Source organism: Girardinichthys multiradiatus, chromosome Y (assembly GCF_021462225.1).
Source record: "Girardinichthys multiradiatus isolate DD_20200921_A chromosome Y, DD_fGirMul_XY1, whole genome shotgun sequence".
NCBI classification, from domain to species: Eukaryota; Metazoa; Chordata; class Actinopteri; order Cyprinodontiformes; family Goodeidae; genus Girardinichthys; species Girardinichthys multiradiatus.
The window spans coordinates 6,593,935-6,621,135 of record NC_061818.1 but is presented as its reverse complement, the minus strand read 5'-3'; the positions used below and the strand labels follow the sequence as shown (position 1 = coordinate 6,621,135).

At 39.9% G+C, this 27,201-nt stretch overlaps 2 protein-coding genes across 37 annotated transcripts in view; one reads left to right on the top strand and one right to left on the bottom strand.

The window, feature by feature from the left end:
- The first annotated feature begins 2,419 nt into the window (after positions 1 to 2,419).
- On the top strand, positions 2,420 to 7,584 carry LOC124864126 (nucleoside diphosphate kinase 3-like). 5 transcript variants are annotated; one of them, XM_047358792.1, is made up of 6 exons: positions 2,745 to 3,083; positions 4,754 to 4,884; positions 4,987 to 5,088; positions 5,209 to 5,321; positions 6,373 to 6,455; positions 6,888 to 7,584. In XM_047358792.1, exons 1-5 carry the CDS (start codon positions 3,002 to 3,004, stop codon positions 6,452 to 6,454), a joined length of 510 nt encoding a protein of 169 aa, XP_047214748.1. In that variant the 5' UTR covers positions 2,745 to 3,001; the 3' UTR covers position 6,455; positions 6,888 to 7,584. The 5 variants fall into 5 exon arrangements, with proteins under 5 accessions (XP_047214749.1, XP_047214751.1, XP_047214748.1 ...); XM_047358793.1 differs by lacking the exons at positions 2,745 to 3,083; positions 6,373 to 6,455 and adding an exon at positions 2,420 to 2,572; XM_047358795.1 differs by lacking the exons at positions 2,745 to 3,083; positions 6,373 to 6,455 and adding an exon at positions 2,623 to 2,721.
- Positions 7,585 to 7,660: 76 nt separating this feature from the next.
- LOC124864123 (C-Jun-amino-terminal kinase-interacting protein 3-like) overlaps positions 7,661 to 27,201 on the bottom strand; it is a 43,026-nt gene continuing 23,485 nt past the window's right edge. For 23 of the 32 annotated variants that reach the window (XM_047358758.1, XM_047358760.1, XM_047358761.1 and 20 more), the window contains 24 exons: positions 26,552 to 26,569; positions 25,910 to 25,967; positions 24,094 to 24,246; positions 22,639 to 22,687; positions 19,835 to 19,986; positions 19,550 to 19,606; positions 19,280 to 19,447; positions 18,698 to 18,857; positions 16,333 to 16,383; positions 15,487 to 15,573; positions 14,884 to 15,033; positions 14,488 to 14,653; positions 14,179 to 14,376; positions 13,300 to 13,477; positions 13,084 to 13,203; positions 12,640 to 12,720; positions 12,446 to 12,513; positions 12,192 to 12,340; positions 11,887 to 12,058; positions 11,678 to 11,791; positions 11,078 to 11,116; positions 10,490 to 10,654; positions 9,647 to 9,793; positions 7,661 to 9,214 (listed from right to left, as the gene is read on the bottom strand). In XM_047358758.1, coding sequence (XP_047214714.1) covers positions 9,087 to 9,214; positions 9,647 to 9,793; positions 10,490 to 10,654; positions 11,078 to 11,116; positions 11,678 to 11,791; positions 11,887 to 12,058; positions 12,192 to 12,340; positions 12,446 to 12,513; positions 12,640 to 12,720; positions 13,084 to 13,203; positions 13,300 to 13,477; positions 14,179 to 14,376; positions 14,488 to 14,653; positions 14,884 to 15,033; positions 15,487 to 15,573; positions 16,333 to 16,383; positions 18,698 to 18,857; positions 19,280 to 19,447; positions 19,550 to 19,606; positions 19,835 to 19,986; positions 22,639 to 22,687; positions 24,094 to 24,246; positions 25,910 to 25,967; positions 26,552 to 26,569 — 2,828 coding nt within the window. In that variant the 3' untranslated portion in view covers positions 7,661 to 9,086. The remainder of the gene's footprint in view (positions 9,215 to 9,646; positions 9,794 to 10,489; positions 10,655 to 11,077; positions 11,117 to 11,677; positions 11,792 to 11,886; positions 12,059 to 12,191; positions 12,341 to 12,445; positions 12,514 to 12,639; positions 12,721 to 13,083; positions 13,204 to 13,299; positions 13,478 to 14,178; positions 14,377 to 14,487; positions 14,654 to 14,883; positions 15,034 to 15,486; positions 15,574 to 16,332; positions 16,384 to 18,697; positions 18,858 to 19,279; positions 19,448 to 19,549; positions 19,607 to 19,834; positions 19,987 to 22,638; positions 22,688 to 24,093; positions 24,247 to 25,909; positions 25,968 to 26,551; positions 26,570 to 27,201) is intronic. The other 9 variants (XM_047358768.1, XM_047358788.1, XM_047358787.1 and 6 more) reach the window with 7 other exon arrangements.

Here is a 27,201-nt window from a genome sequence, read left to right as displayed (position 1 = left end):
GTGAAGGTTCAATTAGCAGGGTAAGAGCACAGTTTTGCTCAAAATATTGAAATGCACACAACATTATGGGTGACATACCAGAGTTCAAAAGAGGACAAATTGTTGGTGCACGTCTTACTGGCGCATCTGTGACCAAGACAGCAAGTCATTGTGATGTATCAAGAGCCACGGTATCCAGGGTAATGTCAGCATACCACCAAGAAGGACGAACTACATCCAACAGGATTAACTGTGGACGTAAGAGGAAGCTGTCTGAAAGGGATGTTCGGGTGCTAACCCGGATTGTATCCAAAAAACATAAAACCACGGCAGAATTAAATGTGCACCTCAACTCTCCTGTTTCCACCAGAACTGTCCGTCGGGAGCTCCACAGGGTCAATATACACGGCCGGGCTGCTATAGCCAAACCTTTGGTCACTCATGCCAATGCCAAACGTTGGTTTCAATGGTGCAAGGAGCGCAAATGTTGGGCTGTGGACAATGTGAAACATGTATTGTTCTCTGATGAGTCCACCTTTACTGTTTTCCCCACATCTGGGAGAGTTACGGTGTGGAAAAGCCCCAAAGAAGCGTACCACCCAGACTGTTGCATGTCCAGAGTGAAGCATGGGGGTGGATCAGTGATGGTTTGGGCTGCCATATCATGGCATTCCTTTGGCCCAATACTTGTCCTAGATGGGCGCGTCACTGCCAAGGACTACCGAACCATTTTTGAGGACCATGTGCATCCAATGGTTCAAACATTGTATCCTGAAGGCGGTGCCATGTATCAGGATGACAATGCACCAATACACACAGCAAGACTGGTGAAAGATTGGTTTGATGAACATGAAAGTGAAGTTGAACATCTCCCATGGCCTGCACAGTCACCAGATCTAAATATTATTGAGCCACTTTGGGGTGTTTTGGGGGAGCGAGTCAGGAAACGTTTTCCTCCACCAGTATCACGTATTGACCTGGCCACTATCCTGCAAGAAGAATGGCTTAAAATCCCTCTGACCACTGTGCAGGACTTGTATATGTCCTTCCCAAGACGAATTGACGCTGTATTGGCTGCAAAAGGAGGCCCTACACCATACTAATAAATTATTGTGGTCTAAGACCAGGTGTTTCAGTTTCATTGTCCAACCCCTGTATCTTCCTAGATCCCTGAAGCTGCATCTGAAAGGGACTCTCTACAAATAGCAAGTATTCCTTTTGTGCAACTGGAATTTCCAAAGCAGCAGCTCTCAGAAATCAATTTAACTAATCAACTAATTTAAAAGGAACTTTTCAGATACTAAAAGGATCTTTCTTGGACAAATAAAATCACTTTACCCATTCCAGATTTAAACCAGTACATTTTCCCTATCTTAGGGATGATCTTCAGTATATTTAAAGTTTTCTCGTATAGTATTTATTGTAACAATGATAAAATAAAAAATTATAAAAAGTATTTAAAAATTCATTACAGCCTTTATTGGCAATAGATATGACTGTATATTTGATGTATACAAACACAAATACTGAGCTCTCTTGAAAACAAGCGTAACATTTTATTAAGTATGGTACTTGAATTTACTTGGGGCTACATTAAATAGTGTAATTGTGCTGAAAAGCAGCACACATTAACTGCATTCATTTATATTTTTAAATATATTGACATTTATTGATGCCCTCGTGGAACCAAAAGTTGAAAAAGAGCAAAAGGAACAACCCTCTTCGTTTTCGGGGTTTGCAAACATCATCACAATAAATTGTGATTGCTATCACAATAAGACTTTTCCCAATAACAATAAAGAAAATCATAGGCCATCCTCACCCTATCTAGAATTGATAATTTGTATAAAATTTACTTTTAGATGTTTCAGGCAAACCTGAATGTTCACCTTTATCTGAAGATAAACAAAATTGTGACTTCATCTATCAGTTAATTGAAAAAAAAAAAAAAACTTCTAATAAAATAAATTAGGATAAGCTGTGGCTTGCATTTTTTGCAGTACAATTAAGTATTTTTATTCCAGGCCACAGTCTGCCTCGATTTTCATGGGGCTTTGTCCTCTCCATTTATTTATTGTTTTATTTCATTTTTTATTGTAGGGGATAAGAATTTGAGCTGCCTTGAAAATTTGACTAAATATATTTTTCATTATTGAATATATGAAGGGTTGTTCTTTTCCATGTATTATAATTTTTTATCAGTTACGTGGCTTAAGTAGCTCAAATTAAGGTGTTTAATATTCGTAAGAGATTATTAGAAATGTTTGGATTGTGAAGAGCAATAGATTGTTGCATGTTTGTGAAACAACTAATGAATCCCACACCTCTGACATGTAGTTTGGCAAGCCAGGGGCCCTCAAACAGCCTCTCGCACAGGGCCCCAACAAAGCTAGAGACAGCCCTAATTTGTACCAGGAAAGACCAGGTCCTAACCTACTCATTAAATGACATCTTAGCTTGCCATATTTGCTCGCGCTTTGGAGCATTCCTTAGCAACGTGACGTAGCCTTCATTCTCCCGGATAGTCTGCTCCGTCCTGCATCGACAATGATCTGCCTGTTTCTGTCCATTTTCGCCCACTTCTTTCAGTCAGGTTGGTGGTGTTTGCATGTCAGTAGCTGAGCAGTGGTTCACCGAGCCGAGCCCTGAGTTTTACTGGGTAATATTCTCAGCTTCCAGGAGATGCCGGGGCAGAGGCGACTCCTCGGTTAGCTGAAGACGGCAATTGTACCGGGAACAGAGGTGTTACGAAGCGCTCTAACTTTAACTGGAACCTTGCTGTGGCTCAGACTTTGATTTGTGACTAAAACAACCCGAACTAATTAATCATTACTAACTAATGTGTTCTCCCAGCTGCTGGTCTAATAGCATGCAGCGCGTCTCATGTGTGCTCCTCATTGTCAGAAAAGTTGATTCATCGTTCTATTATTAGCTCAGAGGTCCACGCGCTGCTTACTGGGAAGATTTGTGCTCGTGCGCAGACTGCGGGATCTGATAGGCGGTTGCAGAAAGAGTCCCCGCAATGAAGCCGACTAAAAGGTCACAGCGAGACCTGCAGGAGCTGGAAGATCTGGTGCCCAAACAGGCGCGGATTGATGAACCCGGTGAGAGGTTTCTAACGTCAGGTTTAGACAGCTGCGAGGTGGGGTTGTTGCTTGAGCTGAAGCAGAAGTGCAGCTCTTTGAGCACCTGGTGCAGGTACTTCGTTTTAAATACGATTAACATGCGCGATATGCTACAAGGTTGCTTTCGCGCATGAAAATGCCGGAATGCAGACAGATTGCATTGAGGGTATTAAGATGCATGAAGGTACATTTTATATTGTGAATGTCAGCATTTTTATAAGTGTCCACTAGGTGGCGATGCAGATCAATGGATGACAATACCAAGGCTTTGATCTTTTAAAATATACTACAGTGTCGACTCAAAATCTTAGTTTATTTGAAAGAGATTTTATGTAACAAATCTGCATTCAGTAGAACATCATTGTGGAGTAGGAGGAAATGTATGCAGGATTTATTATTTTTGACGAATATAAATTTGAAAAACGTGTCGTTTATTTGTGTTATACCCCTTTTACTTTGTTATCCCTAAATATGCATGCAACTAATTGCCTTCAGAAATTCTCAAATTAGTCCTCTTCTGTATAATTTAATTTTAATATAACGTTCAGTGAAGACGCTTTTATTTAGAGATTATTAGTGAACAAATAGCATCATTAAAACTGAATAACACAACAGACGGGATAAACCTATGGAGAGGTTTGAAGCAGGTTAAGGTTAACAAAATCCCAACCCGTGAACATCTTACAAAGCCCTGTTCAATCCGTCATCTGAAAATACAGGAAAACTGCCAAGACATGACAGAGAAGCAGCCAAAGCCCAGAGTCACTGGAGGAGCTGCAGAGAATCACAGCTGAGTCGGGGGAACAAACGCACATTGTGGAGATATATTATGTGTGTGCATTAATTATTATTATGTTCATAACCAGTGTGTTATAAAATGTATAACCTGTGTGTGAGTATAAGACATTGTGGCCTGCAGAAGTGTTGTTGCACAAACTTGGCCTTGAGTGTGAAGTAGAGAAATAATGAAGAATGGTGGGAAAAGAATGTGGGAGGATTAACTAGCCAAGTACTCCCTTCTCCAGGTGCAGGACAATAGCTGTCCAAATATGGTAAGCCGGAAGAGTCTGTATGAAATCATATGTATGAAAAAAACTGTGAAACAGGGCGCTGCCTATTTTCATGTGTGTTTCAATAAAAGCAATGGCCCCAGTGAGAAGCTCTGAAGTCGTCTCGGTGTGTGTTGTGTTACCACATGCGAGAGCTTCCCTGGTCCAGGTATTTGAATAACATACAGCTGTCTCCGTGTGATTTATTATAATGTCTTGTGAATTCTTTCAGCTTACGGTGAATAAACGAACACGCAGAACACCCCTTGAGGGGGTGCTTCAACAACATCCTCATCCTCACAGTGAAACATAGTGGTGACAGCATCTTTGTATGGGAATGTTTTGTTCCAGCAGGGACAGGGAACTAGTCCGAGTGAATGGGAAGAGGGGCATAGCTACTAAGGGTAGTCCAAAATAAAATAAAAGAACAGTTAGAGGCTGCAAAATATTTCTAGCAGGACAAAACCCCCAAGCCTACAGCCAAAGCATGATATGATGAGTACGATACTCTTCCTCTTTGCGAATGCAGGTGCATACCAAGCTTAAGTTGAGACAGTTCCTGTTTGTTTGAAGTTGCATTCCCCCTTTGTGTTGTTTCAGGCTGGACGGGGGTGAACGAGCGTACCTTCATCGCCGTGAAGCCGGACGGCGTTCAGCAGAAACTGGTGGGAGAAATAGTGCGTCGTTTTGAGAAGAGAGGCTTCAAACTCGTGGCTCTTAAACTTGTAAAGGTATTCACTTCTGGTTCAAATACATGGTGAGGGTTAGCCCAGTGGATCAGAGGCACAATCTGTGAAATTAATGTGTTGATCTCGTTTGCATCTGCACGGTAGGCGTCTGAGGAGCTTCTCAGCGAACACTACTGGGAGCTGAGGAATAAGCCTTTCTACAGCACGCTAATAAGCTATATGAGTTCGGGACCAGTTGTTGCAATGGTGAATTTCCTCAACATTATTGGAGCTTGCTGTAAAAGCTTAAACTCCTTGCCTCACAAACAGATTTCCCAGTAACCTTTTGGTGTGTTGTGTTCAACACTGTCCTGTTTTGTTCTGTAGGTGTGGCAGGGTTTAGATGTTGTTGAGACTGCTCGCAAGATGCTGGGCGAGACCAATCCTGCAGACTCGCTGCCCGGAACCATCCGGGGAGATTTCTGTGTGCAAGTGGGCAAGTAAGTCAGTTCATCAACTTACCCTGCAAGTTATGGGTCTGATCTCAATCTTTTATACGAACAGACATGCAACCAATATTATAGCCATATTGTGTCATAAAAGAACTGCAGGACTCCCTGCCGCAGTGTTAACCTTCGTCTCGTAGGCAATAAAAATGCCAAAAAATTTAATTTTGTTTAACTATAGCAGTGACAAAAACCATACGTAGCAACTCAAATTTATACGTGCACCATCACTAATATTTGGTAACATGTCTTATGAAGTTGTGCCCCGTCTACATCTTCCTTGTAACTAGCACCAAGCAAATGACCTTATTCTGGTTGGATGTTTGACCCCTCTGATGACCCCTAAGCATGTATCAGTGTTTTAAGCTCTGGTTTTACACACGGTTGTGGTTAGGCTTTGATGTTGACTGCTTTATCTAATCCTAGACCAGTTTTGTTGTATGTCCGGGATTAATGTGCTGTTGGAACAACCAGTTGTGTCCACATTTTAATCATCTAACCCCAACCCGTCGCCCATGGATGACACGAAACTGCTTAGGGATATTCAGGTACAGTCTAAACCACTAAGGACAAGCCTGCCATTAACAGTAAACTACCAGAACACCAGGGTGTCCACTGTGAAGTTGCTTAAATCTCTGTGAACTGAGTGGGGCGCTGTCCAAGACAGTTACAAGACATAAAATATGCACCTACCCACATGCTGGTGGGAGCATCATGCCGCGAGTCAGTTTTGCTGCCAATGGGACGTTGCACCACATGTATAAATTAAAGATTTTACACACTTGGCGCCTCTAAATTTGCCTCAAATCAACATCTAGATGGTGGAAACTTGCACATAATCGGGTCCTCCAACAGGATCATCTCAACCACCACATTGGAATCAAAAAAGAGGGTTGCGATTAGGCTGTTGCAGTGACCTTCCTATTTTTCAGTAAAGTGACTTTGCATAATCATCCTATAAACAAAATAAATCAATAGTAAAAAAAAATCATTATAACTTTCATACCCAAGATGTGTTTATGTAAACTTGTGACTTTAACTGTAGCCAGGAAAACTCTGGGAGTAAAGAGAAGATGATCATCTGTGGCAGCAGGAGCATCGTCTGCATCATGTTTCCTGACACGTGAGGTCAGGTCGGGTCAGAGAGTCTGCACGCATGAAACACGATGTTAGGTTTATCTGTAGCGTGTTGTACGGTGTACATGTAGCCATGTTAAGATTAATAATTACTGAAATGGCAAAAATATGTAAATGCCAGTTAACAAGAAACATTGTATCTCTCTAGTACTGGGCTGGAGAATAACGATTATTTTTTATTCTTAATATTTTTCAGTATCAATTTGCTTTTCTCATATTGGGTCCAGATAAGCATGGAAAGAAAGTAATATCTCCTCTATCGTGAGGAGAAATTGGTTTTCCTTGTTGAAGTTATTGATTGATTAACAAAAAGAGGACTTTTAGATTATTTTTACATATTGATGTTTTCAGAAATGATTTAATCATTTCGTATCGGGAAGAAAATCAAAGTAGCAACCCTTGCTCTTTATCGCCTGTTTTCAGGAACGTGATCCACGGCAGCAACTCGGTGGAGAGCGCCCAGAAAGAGATCTGTCTCTGGTTCCGTCAGAGTGAGCTCCACCGCTGGGAGAGCAGCAGCAAGAACTGGATCTACTGACGCTTTACAGACCCTGCGCAGCTCTAATATTAAGGATCAAACCTCGGTCAACTTTCAGTATTTTTAGCTTCAGTAGTTTGTTGATCATCTCTGCCTTGCTGCATCATTTCTTTCGTTTACATTTCAGTCCAGCGTAAGGTGAGATAATCTTAACAAAACAAAGGTGCACTAAAAAACCGGATTTTGTTAGGACCAGTAATTAATGTTTTTAAACTACATGGTTAACTTGTTGCAATAAGAAACTTGGAATAATGAAGATAATGGATTTGAAACTGACTCATTACATTATTTTTTTTTAATCATGTAATGATTCGCTGTTAAAACAGATTTACTAAATCAACCCAGTTGAGATGAATTGCCACTTAAAAATAGCCTTTTTCCTTCATTTCATGTTATCCGGTAACTCCATGGTTGTAAAAATAAGCATGTGGAAGTACTTGAATGTAAAGTTTCCAGCTTTTGAACAGCACCTTTATTGTTGCTTTTGTATTTTTATACCAGGCTCAGTTTACAGCCTGAGGTGAAACTGCAATAAATAGTAGAAAATGTGTGTATTAAAGTTGTACAAAAAAACTGTCAAAAGACAAATCTTTCTGATGTATTCTCAGTTCTCTACTTGACGCAAACAAAAAAAGAAAAGAGCACACAATCAAGATGATTGCTTTTGACACACAAATATGTTTTAATATTTAATCCACAGATAGCGATCAATGCATGAGTTTCCATACTGAACAAAGAGGATGGGCTTCAGTGCGTCTGGACATTTACAGTTATCCCTGTACATAAAATAACAACATGCCATTATTTACCTGCCTCACACCAAAGCATTTGATCAGCAGCCAGTCAGAGAGGGAGATTATTTAGGAACTGAAGGATTAAACTGGGCCAGTCGGAGTGGATGTGGACATGGTCTGACCTTTCATTTGCTCTAGGCTGCTGCACCACATATTTCCAGGAGTTTCCTCGTTAAGTGTGTATGAAACACAGTTCCTTGAAAAATTCCCAACCTTGTCATGTTACGATCACAAACTTCAATGTCTTTGATACGAAATGTGTGGCATAAATCTGTATTTAGCCTCCAATACTCTAATACTCCTTAATAAAATTTCCTGCCAGCTACAAATGTCACCTAATTAGGAAAGAGAATCCACTTGTGTTTGAGAAGGCTGCAGAAGAACCGAAGAGGAGGTTCACCTTAAATATACAGCCAGAGCTACAGTGCAAAGGTTTAAATAAAAGGAAGTTAAGAGGATTGATGAGGATGGTTGGTTGTCCACGTTTTTTTTACCAATTCAAAAAAAAATCTCAAACCTTTGTCGTGCATTTCCTCTTTGCCTTTGAAACATCTAAATGAATTTGTTATTTTATCATAAAATCCCAGTAACTTACATTTATGGTCATAATATGACAAGATCAAGGAGTATTAATAGTTTTTCAAGGTGCTGCATGTATTCAATTAGGACCTAGATAGGATGTAAAGCATTTCAAGGAAAACAAAAGAAATCTAATTTACCCAACTTGTTCAACATTTACTTTCATTGGGACCAAATACATTTTCATTTACTTCTTATCCTATCAGTTGACCTTTTTATTTGGAAATGCAACTTGAGCTACCATCGTATTGCTGTATCTTCTTCATTTGTTTTGGTTTTAGATAAGTTTCCATTGATTAACTTCATAGCAAAAGATTAGGAGCAGCCCCGGTCCGATGCAATCCAGGTTCAATATAGGAGGAGATAACGTGTGCTTACAGGGTAAGTATTAGATGGTTACAGAGGAGGGCGGTAGTTACAAGGCTTATGATGATGGTTACAATGCCCTGTGTGGGACAGACACAGGATGGCAAGCAGATAACTAGGTCAAAGGAGGTACTTACAAGGCATTAAAGTTAAAAGGTGATGGGATGGGGGGATTTAATAGTTACAAGGAAAGATGCGCAGCTTGGAGGGTTTGTTTCTTCAGAACCAGAAAGGGACTTTTACATAACTAGGGGATAATTACAAAGTTTAAGTGGCTGGAAGCTTCTTGGGGGGAGGGGTTCTTTAAAGAGATGTTCAGGTGTAATGTTAAAGCAGATTTAGGCATCACTCTGGCACATAGGACACCTGCCAGACGATGATGTGGCTTCGCTCAGCTTTGTTCAAAGCAGGTTTCATCTGCGAAGCCCCACCGCTGCTGTCTCCTTCCTCTGTCTCATCATCCTCCCCATCCCCTGCGGGGAAAAAAGCAAAAGGAATCATGACAAAATTATTCCCGTTATGCTAAACTTCATAATAAAACATCTACCTTCATCACAATTTGCTGAGTTATTCAGTTTGCATGGTTGAATGTGGACATAATTGACAAACATTTTAAAATGACAAACGTAACTTTTAGCCAAATGTTTTAAGAAAAGTGACAGAGTTGCTCGGAAGAATTTGTTTCAACATAAATACAATTTTTGACTACTATTGTGAAGTTATATAGGTATTATGGGAGCTGAAAATAAATTTCAACTAGATTGTGTCTACATTGGGATGGAGGGTCAAAACAAACACGATTACAGCCAACGTTTAAAGAAACACGCTTTATAAAGACTGACAATAGCAAATTGACAGATGTTTGTTAGGGGAGTGAAGGTCTGTCAATAAGAACCACTGCTCACCTATGCGGAAGTCGATGTAGCCCTCCCCCCCGCTCAGCACCAACACATTTTGAACGCTCTGCGCCTCCGTCTCTGTGGGCGCTGTGGAGCTCTGACCTTCAGATGGACTGTCCAGAACACTGCCGTTTAGAGTGGCCAAAACATTACCTGTAAAAAAAAAAAACAAGAAAGGAACAAATTATTTAAAAAATCCCAATCTGTATTTTAAATGTAATAAAAAAATTTTAAAAGTGAGTTCTCCTTTGATGAAGGGCTTAAAAAAATGGTAATATGGCTCATAAAAGTCCTGATCTCCAGCACCACTTACATGTGGAGTTCCTCAAGATTCCATTCTGGGCCATGGCTTGTTTTCAATATATATGCTACTTTAGGAAGTTTTGAATACTTTTCCACTGTTTATTGTTTTCATTAACATAATCCTATCAGTTCTTTTTAAAGCTTTTATTATGACCCGTGATATTGTCCTGCTCCCGGTCCACTTTCATGTGGAGTACCTCAAGGCTCCATTCCGAGCCCTGTATAGTTTTCATGATGTGTGCTGAAATCGGGAGGTTTTTGGGCTTTAAAATAGCAATAATACTAGAAATAAATAAGAATAATGCTAAAGTCATCAGATTTAGGCACTTAAACATCCTAATGGTATTTAAAAGTATTTTCAGGCATTTCATTTAGTATCAGTCTTCATTTTTGCAACTTCTGCTCCTGATATGTTAAGTAGCCATATAACAACTTGTCACAAATGTAAGATTTTTAACATCCTAAAAAAGACAACTGCAGATTTCACCATTTGGATAGCAGATGAAGGTGTCTACACAGCAACGTAAAGTCATTATCTTTAGTTACCCGGTACGGAAACGAAGAACTTGACGGCATCACGGTGTCCATGGAAACACAGCTGCGCTTGGGCCATGGAGCAGTAGGGGATGAAGCTGCCGGTGCTTTTCTCAGAGCCGTCATCACCGTACACATGGATCACACCGCCGGAGGACGTAGGAGACACTTTATTGGCTGACGGAGCGAGAGCGTATTGGTGAGATGGCAACAGGAAGGTTCACGAGAAAATCCCACATGCAAAACAAATATTTTGCACCCCAAATATTAAAGTCCTTGCATGAAGCAAATTTGTTACACAGACAAAATATATGAGACAAAAAAATGAAAAACTGTCATGCAAAGCATCTAATCCTTAAAATATGCTAATGAAAATAAAATTAAAGTCAAATCACACAAAAAAAATATTTTAGTATTTTTCAGTACAGTAATCACAAATACAAAACTGCTGAATGTGTTTCACTGACTCAAAGCATAAAAACGGCATGTAGATACACTTAAGAAAAGCATTGCAGTGGAGGTCTGCAGAAAACATGATGGTTTGACTGGGTGAGAACAGTTAGATCACAACAGCAGGAGGAAGGGAGCGCTCCCACTTACCCCTCAAACCCAGGAGCTGACCCCGGTGAAGGACCACCGCTTTTGGAGGTGGCGCAAGAGGAGGGAAAAGGGAGAAAGAGGAAAGTAACAGAAAAAGTTATGACCCAAACTGGGAGAAGGAGGTGCAACCACTGAGTGAGAGAGAGGAATAACAAAGATGGGAAAAGTTGCTTGAAGAGGACTGGAGAAGGTCAGCTGGAGAGCAATGTGGGTAAAACGTGCTGCTCTAAAGGAGGACAAGAGTCTGTGTGGTTTTAAAGGAAATCTACAAAAATACCACTGATGGAAGCTTTATGATTTGGCTTTTCGCTGAAAATTCATAGGACCAGTTCAGGCAATTATTTAGTTTTTATTATTATTTGTTTTGTTTTGTAGTGCATTAAAGTCACGACTAATTTTATAAACAATTACTAGATAATTTGAAATAATCAGATAGTAAAGCCATTAAGTTCAAATTTATACCCAAAAAACCCAATTTCTTCACAACTTCAAGTTGAATATTTTTGCCAGCTAGTCTTATCTAAGATTCTCCGGATAAATATTTGCCACTGTGGTTTCCCGTTTTGCTGTGAGGCACTTTCTCTGTGTGGAAGCACTTACTCTCCGTCAGTGGGATGGAGATGATCACACCATTTCCAGTCCCCACCCAGAGACGATTTCCACCAATCAGCAGGGCCGTGATCCGCACAAAAGAGAAACCCAGTTTTCCAGTACCTGCAACACAAAACCAGAGACAGCAGGTTAAAACAGCGATCATGACTGAATGAGTAAAATCTTTATGAACCTGGACTGAATGATTTTAAACTCACCCAACATTTTGCTGACGTATGGCTCGATATCCACATCCTGGAGGTGCTGGTGCGTGTGTGCGTGGTACAGACGCAAGGTGGAATCTAGCCGGATCGACACCCACACGCCATCACCGATCCAGGCCAGCTGCCGCACCTGGCTCTCCCTCCGGGGGTGAGCGTCGAAGGACTTCTACAGAGCAGCAGAGAATCAAGAGACAGAGGGAATCAGTGGGAAACAACCAGCAACAGTTGATGCACTAGAGGAAAAACAAAAGCTAAATGTTGGATTAAGTTAATTAACAGAGAGATGCTGTGCAACTCACCTCAATCTGCATACTTTTAGGCTGAATGACATGAATCTTGTTCTTGTAGCCGCACCACACCTTATCATGGACGACGGCCATGCAGCGGATGGAGTGATGCGGCCGGCCGAGGTCCATGAGGTGGTAGTTGGACAAATCCCACTGGCCATCTGGGGACAAAGAACCACTGACTCTTCATGTAAAGGAATAAAACCCCAACAGGCAAAAGCGCCTGGTACAGTCACACCAACATGAAAGAATAATTATGCAAATACCTTCTGATCTGTGGAATATGGCGAGCGTCCCATCAGCGAGGGCGACCAGCACGCGACCTTTCACGTGGCTGAAAGCAGACATAAGAAGGAGACTGCTGGAAGAACTGGGAGAAACACTGAATTTGGAGCAGTTACCTTCAACTAAATGAACGGTAGCTGCGATAAAGAAGGACGTGCAGGGATGTTTGTCTTACACCAGACTGAGAACCGAGTCTTTGAGTTTGATGGAGTGTAGACACTTCTTCCAGTTTCCGACAGCAGAGTGGACGTAAAGCCTCGGAGGAAAACAGGAAAGTTAGTTAAGAGAAAATTAAAACTGTTAAAAATTTCTAATTTCTGTTGTTTCTTTGTTTCACTTTTAAGAAACTGAATTTAAAATGTAATCTATTTAACTCAGTTTAGATTTTTAGGGAGAAGTCATTCTTGATTCTAATTAATTTATACATACTATAAAAAAAATTACTCCTATAAATTTTTTGAGCCTATTTTTATATTTTCCTAGCATTAAAGCACATCAGAAACTGTTGGTCTTATAATCTATAGTTGTATTTTGTTGAACAGACATTTCATAAAAAATGTAAAATTGTTGACAAATAAAACAGGAAACACTATAAAAGTAGATCAGCTGTTTTGCCTACCAGCCATTCTGTGCCCCAAGCCACATGGTGGGGGCCACGCTGGTGTAGTTTTTGGTTTCTTCCCCTCCCTCCTCAGACTCTGTGGGCTGACAGGATTCCTCTTTGGACTGGCCTGTGCTCCTGTGTGGACAGACATCATTTGAAGCCTCAACCAGTGTGGTCGTTGATACATTTCCTGCTGATCTGTCTGTGTACGGTCAGGGTTCGACTTCCTACCTATCATCTGCCGGACGTGGCTGAGGATCGGTGAAGACGTGCTCCGTGAAGGGACCTGGGCGTCCGGATCCAATCTCTGTGTGGTTGGCCGTGGATTCAGAAACCTCTGTGGCCTCTGTGGCTTCCTCCGCTGACTGGGCGGGGTGGATCTTCCCATTCATTGGGGGAGCAGTGGGGGCTACAGTACAACACCAGGGAAATGAATTCACACAGATTCAATTTTTATTTTTTCTATCAGTTAAGGTGCAATGCTAAAGTAATCACACCCCTTGAACTTTTTACTATTTTGTCACAGTACATCAACAGGTGGGTCAGACAACCTGATCAGAGTAAATGAAAAGATGGATGGAGATAAATACAAAATAATCCTGCAGGAAAACCCGATGAAGGCTGCAAAAGACTTAGACCAAGGTGGAGCTTCACCTTCCAAAATGAAATTGACCCCAAGCTTGCAACCACAGCTAAAATGAAATGGTTTAGATTGATACATATTCATGTCTTAGAATGGTCCAGTCAAAGTCCAGACTAATTCAACGTTGAATCTATTGGAAAGCTGGCACACCTATTGTTAACGTTATTGCTGGAGTTATTTTGTACAGAAGAATAGGCCAAACTTTCAGTCTCTAAAGATTTGCAGCTTTAATTGTAGCGAAAGGTGGTTCTCCAGACACTGAATCAAATCCATGCCTCACTTTTCAGGCATTTATTTGACCACAAATCTGAAAACCATGTAATATTTTTCTTCTCCTTCACAAATTAATGCTGCTTTATGTTGGTCAGTTGCATAATTTCCCAATAAAGTACACTGAAATCTGTAATCTGACAAAATGTGAACAAGTTAAAACTGTTTGCAAGACATTGTATTTATGATGAGCCCACCTTGTCCTTTGTCCATTATGGGTGTGTCAGTACGTGAGGAGCAGTTGCTACGGGCAACGCTGCAGTTGGTGGCGCAGCCAACGAGTGTGATGCCGGCCAACATACCCTCCACCCCACCCATGTCCTCTCCACCCCCTGCTCCTCCATCACCTGGATCCAACACGATTTCTCCTGCTGGATAATCGCTCTCGCTTGCAGCTGGATTAGCCATAAATACAGATATATGAGCAGCAAAAAAAGGGCCCCACCAACATACGCTCGTGTATAAACATGGAATAATCAGGCCTTCAGTGGCATTTTCTATCTGACCTGGCACACTGGAGATGCAGAGCACGTGGGCGTTGCAGACATTAAACTGGTCAACCAGAGAACCAGGTTGGTTGGCGTCGATGATGACCACTTTGCTGGCAGAGTGGGTGCTGGTGAGGATCCACACTCGACTGTTCATGCTGTCTGTCTCCTGGAGCTCCTTAGACTAAGAGAGAAGTGGAAGGATAAAAGCAATGGTCATCAAGTAGAAAACAAAAGTCACTTATGGTTTAATATCCCGGAAATGAATTGTTTAAATTCAGATATAATCTCAGATAATAGAGGCAAATTTCATTTATTAACATTAGCAGTCCCCGAGCAGCAGCTGGGCATGGCTCTCAGCTATCAGCCTAATGTTAAAAACTAGAGACGATAAAATATCCTCAAATGGTCTACCTTCCTCTTCTCAGGGGATGTGTTCTTCTTGTCCACTCGGTCCTCCTCAGTCTGCAGGGGGTCACTGCTTCCTGACGGTGCTTTAAGTGGCACCACCTCCTGGCTGCTGACTCTCCATCCTGTCAGGTCCACTCCTGCTGCGCACCACAACTAAAAGCACAAATGCAAAAAGCAAAAATCATAACTCATACCAGCTGCCCTGTTCTGCTCTGCTCTTAAAGAAAGTGAAAACGCTCAAAATGAAATCTCAAAGCTGCTTAAATTCATGTAAAACAGCCCAGGCTAGGGTGGTGGCCCTGGAAGTCACAGTTCAGATCCATGAAATGACTAAATTGCATCATATCCAACCAAAGTATTAAGAAACTGGTTGTTATAGTCAAGACATTAAGACATGATGTCAAATTTTAAAGTATTATAAGATTTGGAAGAACTAAAATACAGGGAACACAACCAAAACTCAGTAAAAGTTTCCTAACATATTCACACCACATATATGATCTGGTATCTCTAATACAACGATTTCATCTTTACGGTAAAAATAAAAAAATATGAGATCAAGTAAATAAAGCTTGAGCACCATTGGCTCATCTGAAAGCGTCTCACCTTCCTGTTGGGGTCTTTCTCCACCAGAGGGCGACAGTACACTGGGACAGGGACGTTCTTCATGCGGTTATCCTCCTTCTCATTGGTCTGCAGGAGAAAATGATGAGCAGTCAAGAGACATCAGGAAAATAATTTATGGTCTGGTTTACTCGAAGCATCTCGAAATCCTTTTACAGAGGGAGAGCTTGACAGATCACGAAAACAGGGCATTGTTATCTTTTCAAAGAACAACACGTTTGATGAAAGAAGAGAAACTGATCCCTCCTCCTCTATCTAAAAGGGTAAATATGTCTGCTCATTGCTACAAAGCATCACTCTCTAAACTGTGTAAAAGAAAAGTTCTCAATTTTGAACATTTCTGATGAGGGGAGGGTTTTTAACAGCAAGCAAATGGTTATTCTAAAAGCCAGAACTGCTGCATGTGGAGAAATCCCCAAAAATGATCTGATCACAGACACACACTACATTCTCATCACTAGAAAGTATTTTAGAGTTTTTTTTCTTTATATAAAACACAAAGCTAAAGCACAGACATTAAGAAGTGTGTTGAGTAGGGCAGGTTGAGACAGACAGAGGTTTAAGGTAAAAAGGCTGCAAAGGGTAAGAAACGTTCACCATAACGTGGGTCACTTTGTAGCAAATATTCAACCACATCATGCCTACAAATAACAAAATATTCCTTAAAATTCATGCATTTCCATAAATCAGCTTGATCAAAAATCCTACAATTGTGATCTTTTTCATTTTAAAAAACGTCTTCTTCTATGAACTTCTGCAGGGTTCAGAGGTTAAAACGAGGGGGAAGCCATGAAGGACGCATGCTGGCTCTCTGTCGGTCTCACTTGCCTGTTGTCTCTTCAGCGGGCTGTCCTTAGCGCCGTCCATCTGACCACCAGTCTGTGGGAGACCAGAGTTAGAGCCACCTGCCTACCAACACACCGAACCTTCGGCCTTTCCAGCCGCGGGAATCAACCTCGCTCTGCCAGCAACACTTCGAGATACACTTGTAGCCAGAGATTTACATACACTGACTATAAGAAAACACAAACTTCTATTTTCCCTGTCTCACATTGAGTCAGACTATATTTTTCAATTTTAGGTCAGTTAGGATGACCATAATGATTTTTCTTTGCTAAAAGCCAGAATAATGACAACTTTTATGCGATTTCTTCAGAATTAACATACATTTTCTTGTCACAAACGTTTCCTGGGATATTGGCCCATTCCTCCTCGTAGAACTGGTGTAACTGAGTCAGAATAAGATCAGGGCTCTGCGAAGACCACTCCCACACATTGACTTTGTTGTCCTTAAGCCACTTTGTTACTAATTTGATGCCATGTTAATAGTCATTGTCAATTTGGAGGAACCCTTCAACCCCATGCTTTAACGTCTTAGCTGATATCATGAGATGTTTCCTTAATATTCCTGCATAATGTTCTTTCTTCATGATGTCATAATTTGTAAAGTGCACCAGTCCCTCCTGCAGCAAATCATTCCCACAATTTATTGCTGCCACTGCCACTTTAGGTTTTTATTTACCATTGGGCATTTCTTCAAAAAAATCAAGGTCTTGGTCCCTGAATGCATTTATGTACTGTAATCTGGCTTTGGCAGTGATGGCTTCTTCCACACTGAGTGTCCTTTCAGCCCATGTCATGTCTGGACTGGACTAGTTTCTTTGTGAATGATGACATTCTCTTGCCAGCTAATGGAGTTTTGTTGTGTTTTCAAACAGATTTTACATCCAAAAACTCCTGCCTAAACATTGGGATGGCTGGACATTCCCATGCTGTTTACGCTAACGAACACGGCACCATCTGTGGTTGTACCTAAAGATGAACCAGACTTTTGAAGGGTCACAATGCTCTTGCTGATATCTTAGTTAATTTCATTTGATTTGACCATGACGTCACACATCCGCATGTGTACCTCCAGTTAATTTAGATGTAACCCATTTTGCTATGTAGCAAATAAAAAAACAATGCTGGAGATCAGAACTGACCTAAAACAGGAAAGGTTAAAATCCAAACAGCTAGATAAAAAAGCTTATATGTTTTCTCATACAGTGTATTATGTGAATATCTGACTTCATTGTACACTTGCATGCTTAAAACCAAAGACTAAAAAAGTAGAACCTTTCTACTTTTCTTTCAAGTATTAACATACTTCAAATTACAGGACTATTTTCCTGCTGGTTTTAAAAAACCTGTACAATGATTTTATTTTTTTATGTCAGTTTAAGAAGATTCGGGTGTGAAGCTTTGTTTATAAATCAAGTCTGTCATGTATGTTAAGTCTTGAAAATAGGTTACTTAAAGGTCTTTATATGTTTAAAAATCCTTCCCACAAAGTTCATAAAGGTTACAAAGCATGGCTGAAGCGGTCGCACACCCAGAAATGTGCTTAAAATCTCACTGAATTAAATCCTGTTAAGTGTCAGCCTCTCTCATCTGCCAGTTGACTATCTACAGTTTTATGCAAAAGTTTTAAGTCATCTATTTTCCTTACATTTCACTGTAATCTTTTTTTTATGATTGTCATGCTTCCTGGAGTTCATTAGTTGTTGTTTTTTTCTCTTTTTCAGTCTTCTTCGAGCCATTGTCAGATGAATGTTATGTTCTTTGTTAAGAAGCTTAATTAGACCGCAGGACTTCACTTAGTCTTCTCCAAGAGCAATTACAAAGTTGAAGCATACAGAGTGAGCAAACTTTGATCATCTTCTTAGCACAGGGACTGAGGTTCTTGTAAGGTCACATCACAAGTCTGGGGAATGAGATGACCAAGAAGGAAGGTCTGGTGATCCTTATGAGTGTGGATTTGGCTCTATGATTTGGATCATTATCCTCATCGCTATTGTGCACTAATAAAGTTGATTCTGAAATATGAAGATCAACATCCATCTACCTTACTTGCTATGTTCTCTTGTTTTTCTGATTTTGATGAATTGCTAAGAAAAGTTTACTTCTTCTTTTGTCATCCACTTGTCAATTTTTCTCATTTTTGAATCACACACGTACAACATGCTGTCACTTAATGAGACAGGACTGAAAGTGAGTGAAAAAAACAGCCAAACTAAACTTTGGCAGATATTCAGAAAGCCTAAAGAATTATTCATCATGCAAGATCAGAAATTATTACGAGAAATTCTGGGTACAAAGATGTTACTGGAGGTCTCGTTAACATGAGGAGGGAGAGCCCTGTGCGTTTTACCTGTTTGAGGCGAGATGGCACGCTCCAGCCACAGGCCTGCATGATGCCGTCGTCGCGGCGCATGTGCTCGCGCACCTGCCTGTACTGCTCGCGCCGCTGCTCTCGGCGCGCCATCAGCGCCGAGTCACTGAGGAGAGACGCAACACCGTTACTGGCCAGTCTGGAAGCAACGGGGGGACAGGGGAGAAAAGGTGAAGCGTTAGCAGCCTGGCCAGCCAGCAGCGTGAATCAGAGAGAAGAAGAGATGGGGAGCAGAGGAAGACAAGGAAAGCACAAGCAAAGCTTCTTTTTCCTATTAGGAACATTAGTTGGTTCTGAAAGTTTTGTTGGGGAAGTCTGTCTTTTAGAGTTTTTTTTATTATTTTAAGCCAACAAGATTGTTTAATATAATTTTTCTACTGCAGTGATTAGCTCCTTTTTGTTAAGGGAACCAATTATCAACCCTACAGTACAGCAGATTAACTGGAAGCTCTCAGATCTGCAGGCTGCTAGAAGCGTGCAAGCTTCCAGGCGTGCAGACCAAGGCAGAGTAGGACCAGGATAGGCAAGGGGGTTCACTGGATGTGGCTGCTTTTAGCTCACTCTTCAGGGAAGAACTCTAGGGTGCGGTTGGAGGTGGAGATCTGGCACATGGTGTGGCTGCGCCGCTGATTGAACGCCGGCGAGGGCGACTTGTAGTGGATGTTGACGCTGGAGTATGGCCGCTTGACAGGCGGAGGGCTGGATGAGGTGCTGAACAGACGCGCAAAGCTGTGAGAGGGAATAAGTCAGATGTTAGTATACAATCATCTGTTTTAGACATTTTTTTCAGTTTATATCAGTAAATGTTTTATAATTAAAGCAGAATCTTACAACTGCCAGATGGTGGACTTCTTTTTCTCCTGGATTGGAGGACTCTCCCTAGATGCCCTGAAAGATTAGAGAAGTTCATAACATAGGCCAATTAAAATAAACAACATTTAAACTGAAAATTGGCAAAAGGAAATAAATTGAAGTATTAAAATAACAATGGAAGGCAATAGAAGAAACAAATGCAAAATGAACATTTTTACTTTAAGACAAAATTGAATTTAAAAAGGCCCAGTTTTAAAGGTGTTGCTATTTTTTTTGTCAAAGGCTGCATCTTTCAATGAGTACCTGATCATCTCAGTCCATCGCACAGCCTCCTGGAGCTCCATCAGCCTCTCTTTGTACTGGTTCCTCTCCATCAGAACACGGGCCATCTCCACCCGAGTGAAGCGGCGCCGCTGGGTCATTGACATGTCCCCATCCTGCATGGGCGATGAAAACTGAGCACAAATAAGAAGAGAGCACGTTAACTCATTAAATTTTAAAATGAGATGATATATCACATTAGATTCCTTTTTTTTTATTAAGCCTACACAGCTAAATAAGCCCCAATGAAAAACACTTAGACTGGCCTCCACATGCTGGTACAGATAAAATCAATCCACAGTTTGTTGCAGTGGCATAATATCACCTTCAACTTGATACCATTTATTTAGTGGTGGAAAAAAAACAAAACATTTTAACTACTAACTGCTACAAAAACATCACAAGTGCTGCAATTATTGGCAGGAAAGCCTTTCCAGTCCAACCGTCAAAACTGTAAACATTTGGATTATGCTAAGTTTAACTGGGACCCAAATCTCAGGTATAAAACAAAGCACCTCATGTTCATTGTTAGGTACAGTGGACGATCTGTGATGTATGGAAGCAAATCGTTACCATATTTCAAATAAAAAAGCATTTCACAAATGCTTTTTCATTTTAAGAATGTGGCTGCATTGTTTGACTCATAAATTAAATTAGTAATCAATCATCCTATTTGCATTTTCTTCTTCAAGACTGCTCATTCCCTTCACTAAATTAAAATGAAAAAGAAAAAGACATTTGAGATTTATTTTTTAAAATATGCCCCAGCAAATAGATACCAGAATTCAATTTGAAATGTAAAATTTGAAAATGAAAAAGCATTTCCAGAAATGCTTTTTCATTTTAAGAATGTGGCTGCGTTATTTGACCCATAAATAAAATTAGTTATCAATCATCCTATTTGCATTTGCATTTTCTTCTTCATGACTGCACATTTTATGCCATAATCAAAAAGAAAACAAAGCAGACATTGCTTTTTCGTGTTCGTGGTCTGCCCGCAAAGTACTGCCCAGAACTCGAAAACGAAAAAGCATTCCGAGCTGCGGGCGCAGAAGAGTGACGTCAGCAGCCGCTCTTCCTCAGCTCCCTGCTGACCGAGCTACCCATCTTGTTCGGTGGGAGGCGCTGTGCACGTCTGCATTACATTACATTGCAAACGTGCCGAGAAATTGATTGAATTGCAGCAGGACCGAGCTCCATTTGTGGCAGTGGCAGGCAGAACTGGTAGTTCCGCCACAGCTCCACAGTTCCGGTGGCAGCTTCGGTCGCCGCACGGTGGCACGGGATTCCGCGTGGATGCCAGAAGGTGCCAGACCGGCCGTAAAAGCTTGCCAATGCGGTTGCCGCTGTTTTTGTGGAAGCTGATGCTGATTATCGGCAAATGGGTTGTCATTATTGTTATAGCGTGTTACCTTTACATAATGATTTCATTATTGATTATTATTTAATAAACAGCTTTAGAACCATATTTACTTGACATGGAAAATAAATAGCACTATGTGTATGTGTGACGTGTTGAAAGGATGACGATTTATTGCACAAACAGCCGGTTTATTATAGAGCATGAGCGGCTATTCTGAATTGTCACTCACAGAAAATTATAAATAAATGCTTAAAAACACGCTGGATGTCCCAGGCCATAAGGCTGCCACAAGGATGCCACAGTCTGCCACCGGAACTACCAGTTCTGCTTGCCACTGCCACAAATTGAGCTCAGCCCTGCTGCAATTCAATCAATTTCTCGGCACGTTTGCAATGTAATGCAATGCAGACGTGCACAGCGCCCCCTACCGAACAAGATGGGTAGCTCGGTCAGCAGGGAGCTGAGGAAGAGCGGCTGCTTACGTCACTCTTCTGCGCCCGCAGCTCGGAATGCTTTTTCGTTTTCGAGTTCTGGGCAGTACTTTGCGGGCAGACCACGAAAACGAAAAAGCAATGTCTGCTTTGTTTTCTTTTTGATTATGGCATAAAATGTGCAGTCATGAAGAAGAAAATGCAAATGCAAATAGGATGATTGATTACTAATTTTATTTATGGGTCAAATAATGCAGCCACATTCTTAAAATGAAAAAGCATTTCTGGAAATGCTTTTTTATTTTCAAATTTTACATTTCAAACTGAATTCTGGTATCTATTTGCTGGGGCATATTTTAAAAAATAAATCTCAAATGTCTTTTTCATTTTAATTTAGTGAAGGAATGAGCAGTCTTGAAGAAGAAAATGCAAATGCAAATAGGATGATTGATTACTAATTTAATTTATGAGTCAAACAATGCAGCCACATTCTTAAAATGAAAAAGCATTTCTGAAAATGCTTTTACATTTGAAATATGGTAACGATTTGCTTCCATAGTGATGCTGTGGGCACCCAAAGGCAGAACGGCAGCTTAAGTTTCGGGGAATTTGGAATTAAAATCTGGTGGAGTCAGAAAACTGAAAATGGGTTGTCAATTAGGAGAATGGTTCACCAGAAACCAATCTTCTACCATGACAAACTCCGTCCCCAGATCTGAATCCTGTAAAAAACATGTGGAGTGAACTGAAGATTATTTTTCCTCAACGATCAAAGGAATTAAAAATTAAAGGTTGGCCTTTTCAACTTCTTTCAGTTTGAATTATGCTTCTGCAGTAATAGATTAATTAAAGGTTTTTTACTTATCTTTACTGTGAGGCTGCAAATAATTGGAGAGGTGTTGTCGGTTAGTAGACAGATGTTTCTGCTTTTCCTCATAAACAAATTCTACATCCAGGACAGGATTAAAGAGTGCAGAGGTAAGTTTACTCACATCATCGCCTACTTCGTCTTTGGAGTCCCGAGATGCCTCTGCTCTTAACCTGGAGTCACAAAGCAACAGACAACAACCTCGTTATACCTGTTTAATAACAAAGATTTAGTTCAGTGTTTAGAGTGTGAACTTTTAGACTATGACATGCCCTACATGTAGAAGCCGTAAGGCCATCTTCGCTTGGGAGATTCACCAAATTAGGAGATTAGGATCAATTTTCAGCAGGATTGTATTTAATATCAGATTGATGTTGTTATTTCTATTTGATAGACTGTGGTGGACAAAAATTTCCATCTTTTAGTACTTTTAAACTCCTACCTTTTAGTTTGCTGTGTTTTATAACTCATACCTTGTATTCATAATTTATCATTATTCGTCTTAACTGTTTTTTACTTGTATGAGTCTAAAACAATTCTTTCACAAGATTTTGGTCGATCAATCAATCAATCAATCAATCTAATATTTGTTGAGGACTTTTTATACAATCAAATGTTGCACAAAGGGAACGGTTACAGAAACAAGAACAAGAAAAAAAGCGAGCAAGCAAACCCGAACAAACACTCCCAAAGTGCTTAATGAAGTTTACAACAATTAAAGATGACTAGAATAAAAATGTGGGACTGAAGAAACGTACCAGGAGGAAAAATCCGAGACATATATATATATATATATATATATATGTATATATATATATAAAAACACAGTTTAATTATAAGATCTAAAATAGATAAACAAATATCAATGATATTAGTTGCATCAAGACAAATAAATTAACATTACTTAGAAACTGCTAAAATGAAGAAAAATAAATAAAATAAAATAAACAACTACTGAAGTTCAAGTATAAGCCAGGCTAGAAATCTTTTTTATTATTATCAACACTCACCTGCTCGCAGGTTGTTAACACTTATTTTTAAATGTGTCCATAAATAGGTTCAATATGACCTAACAATTAAAATCCATGTTCTATGTTTCATAAAGCTTCATCTAAAGAAACATCCTAGATGATCAGTTTGGTTCAAAGGAATCTATTGCATATTAAACTGTATGTTTCATGTTGAAAATGTGATCATCTTGGAAAATGCAATAAATAGACATTTAACGGTGGCTCGACTAGATCAACCAGGAGAAAAGTAAGTTTTGTGTCTTATTAATTTTGTGCAATAAATAAATTAGATTTTCTAAAGACTAAAACACTTCTTTTAGAGTTTGAGAAGAACAAACATCCTCAAACAGAAAGACTGAGGTCCACTTTAAAAATTTTCGCCCTTGGCTGTTATATCTACACACATCAAGAGAAACAGGTATTTGACACTATCATGTTACTGTTACTGGGACACTTTACACTCCCTCAGTCTTAGATTACAGGAGAACAGGTTCTTGCTGTATTCCCACTGTGTGGCTCTTGCACTTTATCACCTGCAACATCCTGCAGAACATAACTGTTCCTTTCACCTCTTGATTTCTTCTTCCAGCTCCTTGATTCTGGCGTCCACCTTGTTCTTAGACTGTCGCACCGCCTCCAGCTCCTCCTTCAGAACCTCCTGCTCACTTGACAGCTCATCCACTTTGGCAATAAGGTCATTTTTCACAATGTTGAGAGCATTTCTGTCAAACAGCAGAAAGACAATAAAGGTATTAAAACAAGATCAATGTACGCTGTCATTTTCTAATATTACAGTGGCTTCCACTATACAATCACATCTCAATTAAGGTCAACTAGAATATAATTAAAAAGTTAATTCATGTCAGTATTTCCATTTTAAAATTAAAAGGCCAGTCAGTCAGTCATTTTCTACTGCTTATTCCATAGTGGGTCTTGGGGAAGCTGGTGCCTATCTCCAACAGTCTATGGGCGAGAGGCAGTGTACACCTTGGACAGGTCGCCAGTCTATTGCAGGGCAACACACAAACAACCACGCACACACTCATTCATACACCTAAGGGCAATTTAGAGTGACCAATTAACCTAACAGGCATGTCTTTGGACTTTGGGAGGAAGCTGCAGTACCCGGTGAGAACCCACGCATGCATGGGGAGAACATGCAAACTCCATGCAGAAAGATCCCTGGACAGGAATCGAACCCAGGACCTTCTTGCTGCAAGGCAACAGTGCTACCAACTGCGCCACTGTGCAGTCCTAATTGAATTAAAAGGAATAAATTCTATATACTCATCCCACACAGTGAAAAAATTAAAGTGTTTATTTTTGTTGATTTTAATGATTATAGCATGAAATCCTCTCTGGACCATGATTATCCAAGTTTCTTATGCTTCTTTTTCTCCCACATTTTTTTCTTCCACTCAGCCTTCCATTTATATGCTTAAACACAGCACTAGAAACAACCAGCTTTTTTGGCAATGAGCTTTAGTGACTCACTTGTCTTAGCTTTCTATTGGTCCTATGTAACATTTTACATTTCTAAGAACTGAATTTGGTTTTCAGTAGCTGTAAGTTATCATTTATCAAAACCAACAGAAATAAATGGAGGAAATAAATCACTCCGTGTGTAATAAATGCATCCAACACAAAAGTTTAATTTTTTGAATTACTGAAGTAAATTAACTTTTCGATCATTTCTAATTCCTGCACTTCTGCCTAGACAATATATAAATATGTGTACAACAGCCTCAGAAGAAACAGTTGTTATGAGGATTTAATGACCCCAAGATGCTACTCCTTGCCCTCATTCTCTAACAATGAAATGGGGATTTTTTGCCATCTTCCTCACCCTGCGTGATGTAAGACAGACTTTGTTGTATCTATTTTCTATGGATATTATATGACACACACATGCATAGGATCAAAACACTGATATGAATTTATTAGTGCAACCATTAGGGGTGCACCGATTGCAGTTTTCTGGCCAATCACAGAGTACCGATCTTTAAGAAACCTGACCTGCCGATTCCAATTTTGGCTGATACCGATTTTTTAAATAACTAACACTGTTAGGTGTTATAAGGTCATAATACACCTTCAAAGTTCCAATCTTATTTTATTGAAAAACATTGAACATTACCAGTTAACTGCATGAGGTGGTGCTCTTAAATATAAATAAAACGTTTATTGCATTGAAGTTCATTTAGTCTTTCATTTTTTTTAAAGAAACAAAACTTGCACACTAGGTTAGACAAGTAGATAAGATTGGTAGATAAAATCAGTTTTACATGTAAGTATCTGCCTATCACCGATCTTTTAATTAAGGAATTTAATTAAGGAAATTGGGGCTGATCGATCGGCCGGTGCACCCATTGTAATCATCCTTACTTGGTCTCTAGAAGCTGTTTGTTCTCCGTCAGAAGATTTTCCACCTCCTTTCCCATCCCTGAAACAGAAACATTTATTTCTCTATAACTCTTTGCAGGCAAAATACAATGTCAATAAGAAGGAAATAATCGATTTAAGAGCAGCCTTACATTAATTTGTTATTATCATAACATTCAATAAAAAAACAGCTGAAAAACGTAAGTGAAAGGAGCAAGCACAGTGCGACAAAAAGCCAAGCACACAAACTTTTCAATCAAACATGTCAACAGAAACGAAATGCCAAAAATGACAGCTGGTGGAAAACAAACAGAAGATAATGCAAAGAGGTTCCTATGTCTTAAAGCTTTAATGGAAATAATAATAAAAATTACTATATATATCCTGGCCTCTGGTAATAAATCTTCTAACACTGGGACTGTATTTTTAAGGGACATTCTTCTTTAACAATCAGACTCTGCTGACTTTTCCCTTCTACGAGACTTTTGTTGACAAATATGAAAAACTGTGTAATATGCAAGATGGGAAAAAAAATACATGAATAGACAGAAAAAGCAGATATAAAAAATTAAACAAAACAGGATATGTAAATAAACCAGGGAGGAAATAACTAGCAACATCGGATCATGAGTGCTGAGGCCTTACCGAAGAAATCATCACGGACTGGAGGCAAAAGAAGAAAAAAAGACAGGAGGAAAGGCGATGAGAAGAAGAAAAGATTAAGAACAAGATTGAGAGGAGAGAATTTGAAGAGATGCATTTATTTCGTTACGGAGAAGCCGAAAGACTTCATAAAAAATGTTGCAATGGAATATTTCAGCTCCCACATCAGTAAGAAGAATTGGTCATTTAAAGTCAGTGGGACACCAAGTTCATCCTTCTCATGGAGGCGGAAGCCTGAATGAAGTTTGTAGGATTAACTTTAGACCATAAACTTAACTGAGCATCTTTTTTTACATTTCCACACGTGATTTACTAGGACCTTATGTGATAGACCTCCACAATGTAGAGCACAATTAGGTAAAGAAAGGAAATGGATTCGTTGTTTTCAAATATTTATTTTCCTAAATACGTATACATGAATTCGTATTTAACCCCTTTTATTCTGATACCGCTAAACAAAATTCGACAGCAGTAGGAACAATTACTGCTACTAAAATATAAGAACATACTGACATCCCAGGATGGAGCTGAATACATTTTTTTTATTAACCAAACAATGATAAATAGGATGTGCCTCAGGTGCAAAGATTACGACCCACTGGCTAGTTTTCCAACTTGTCCTCCCAAAGGAC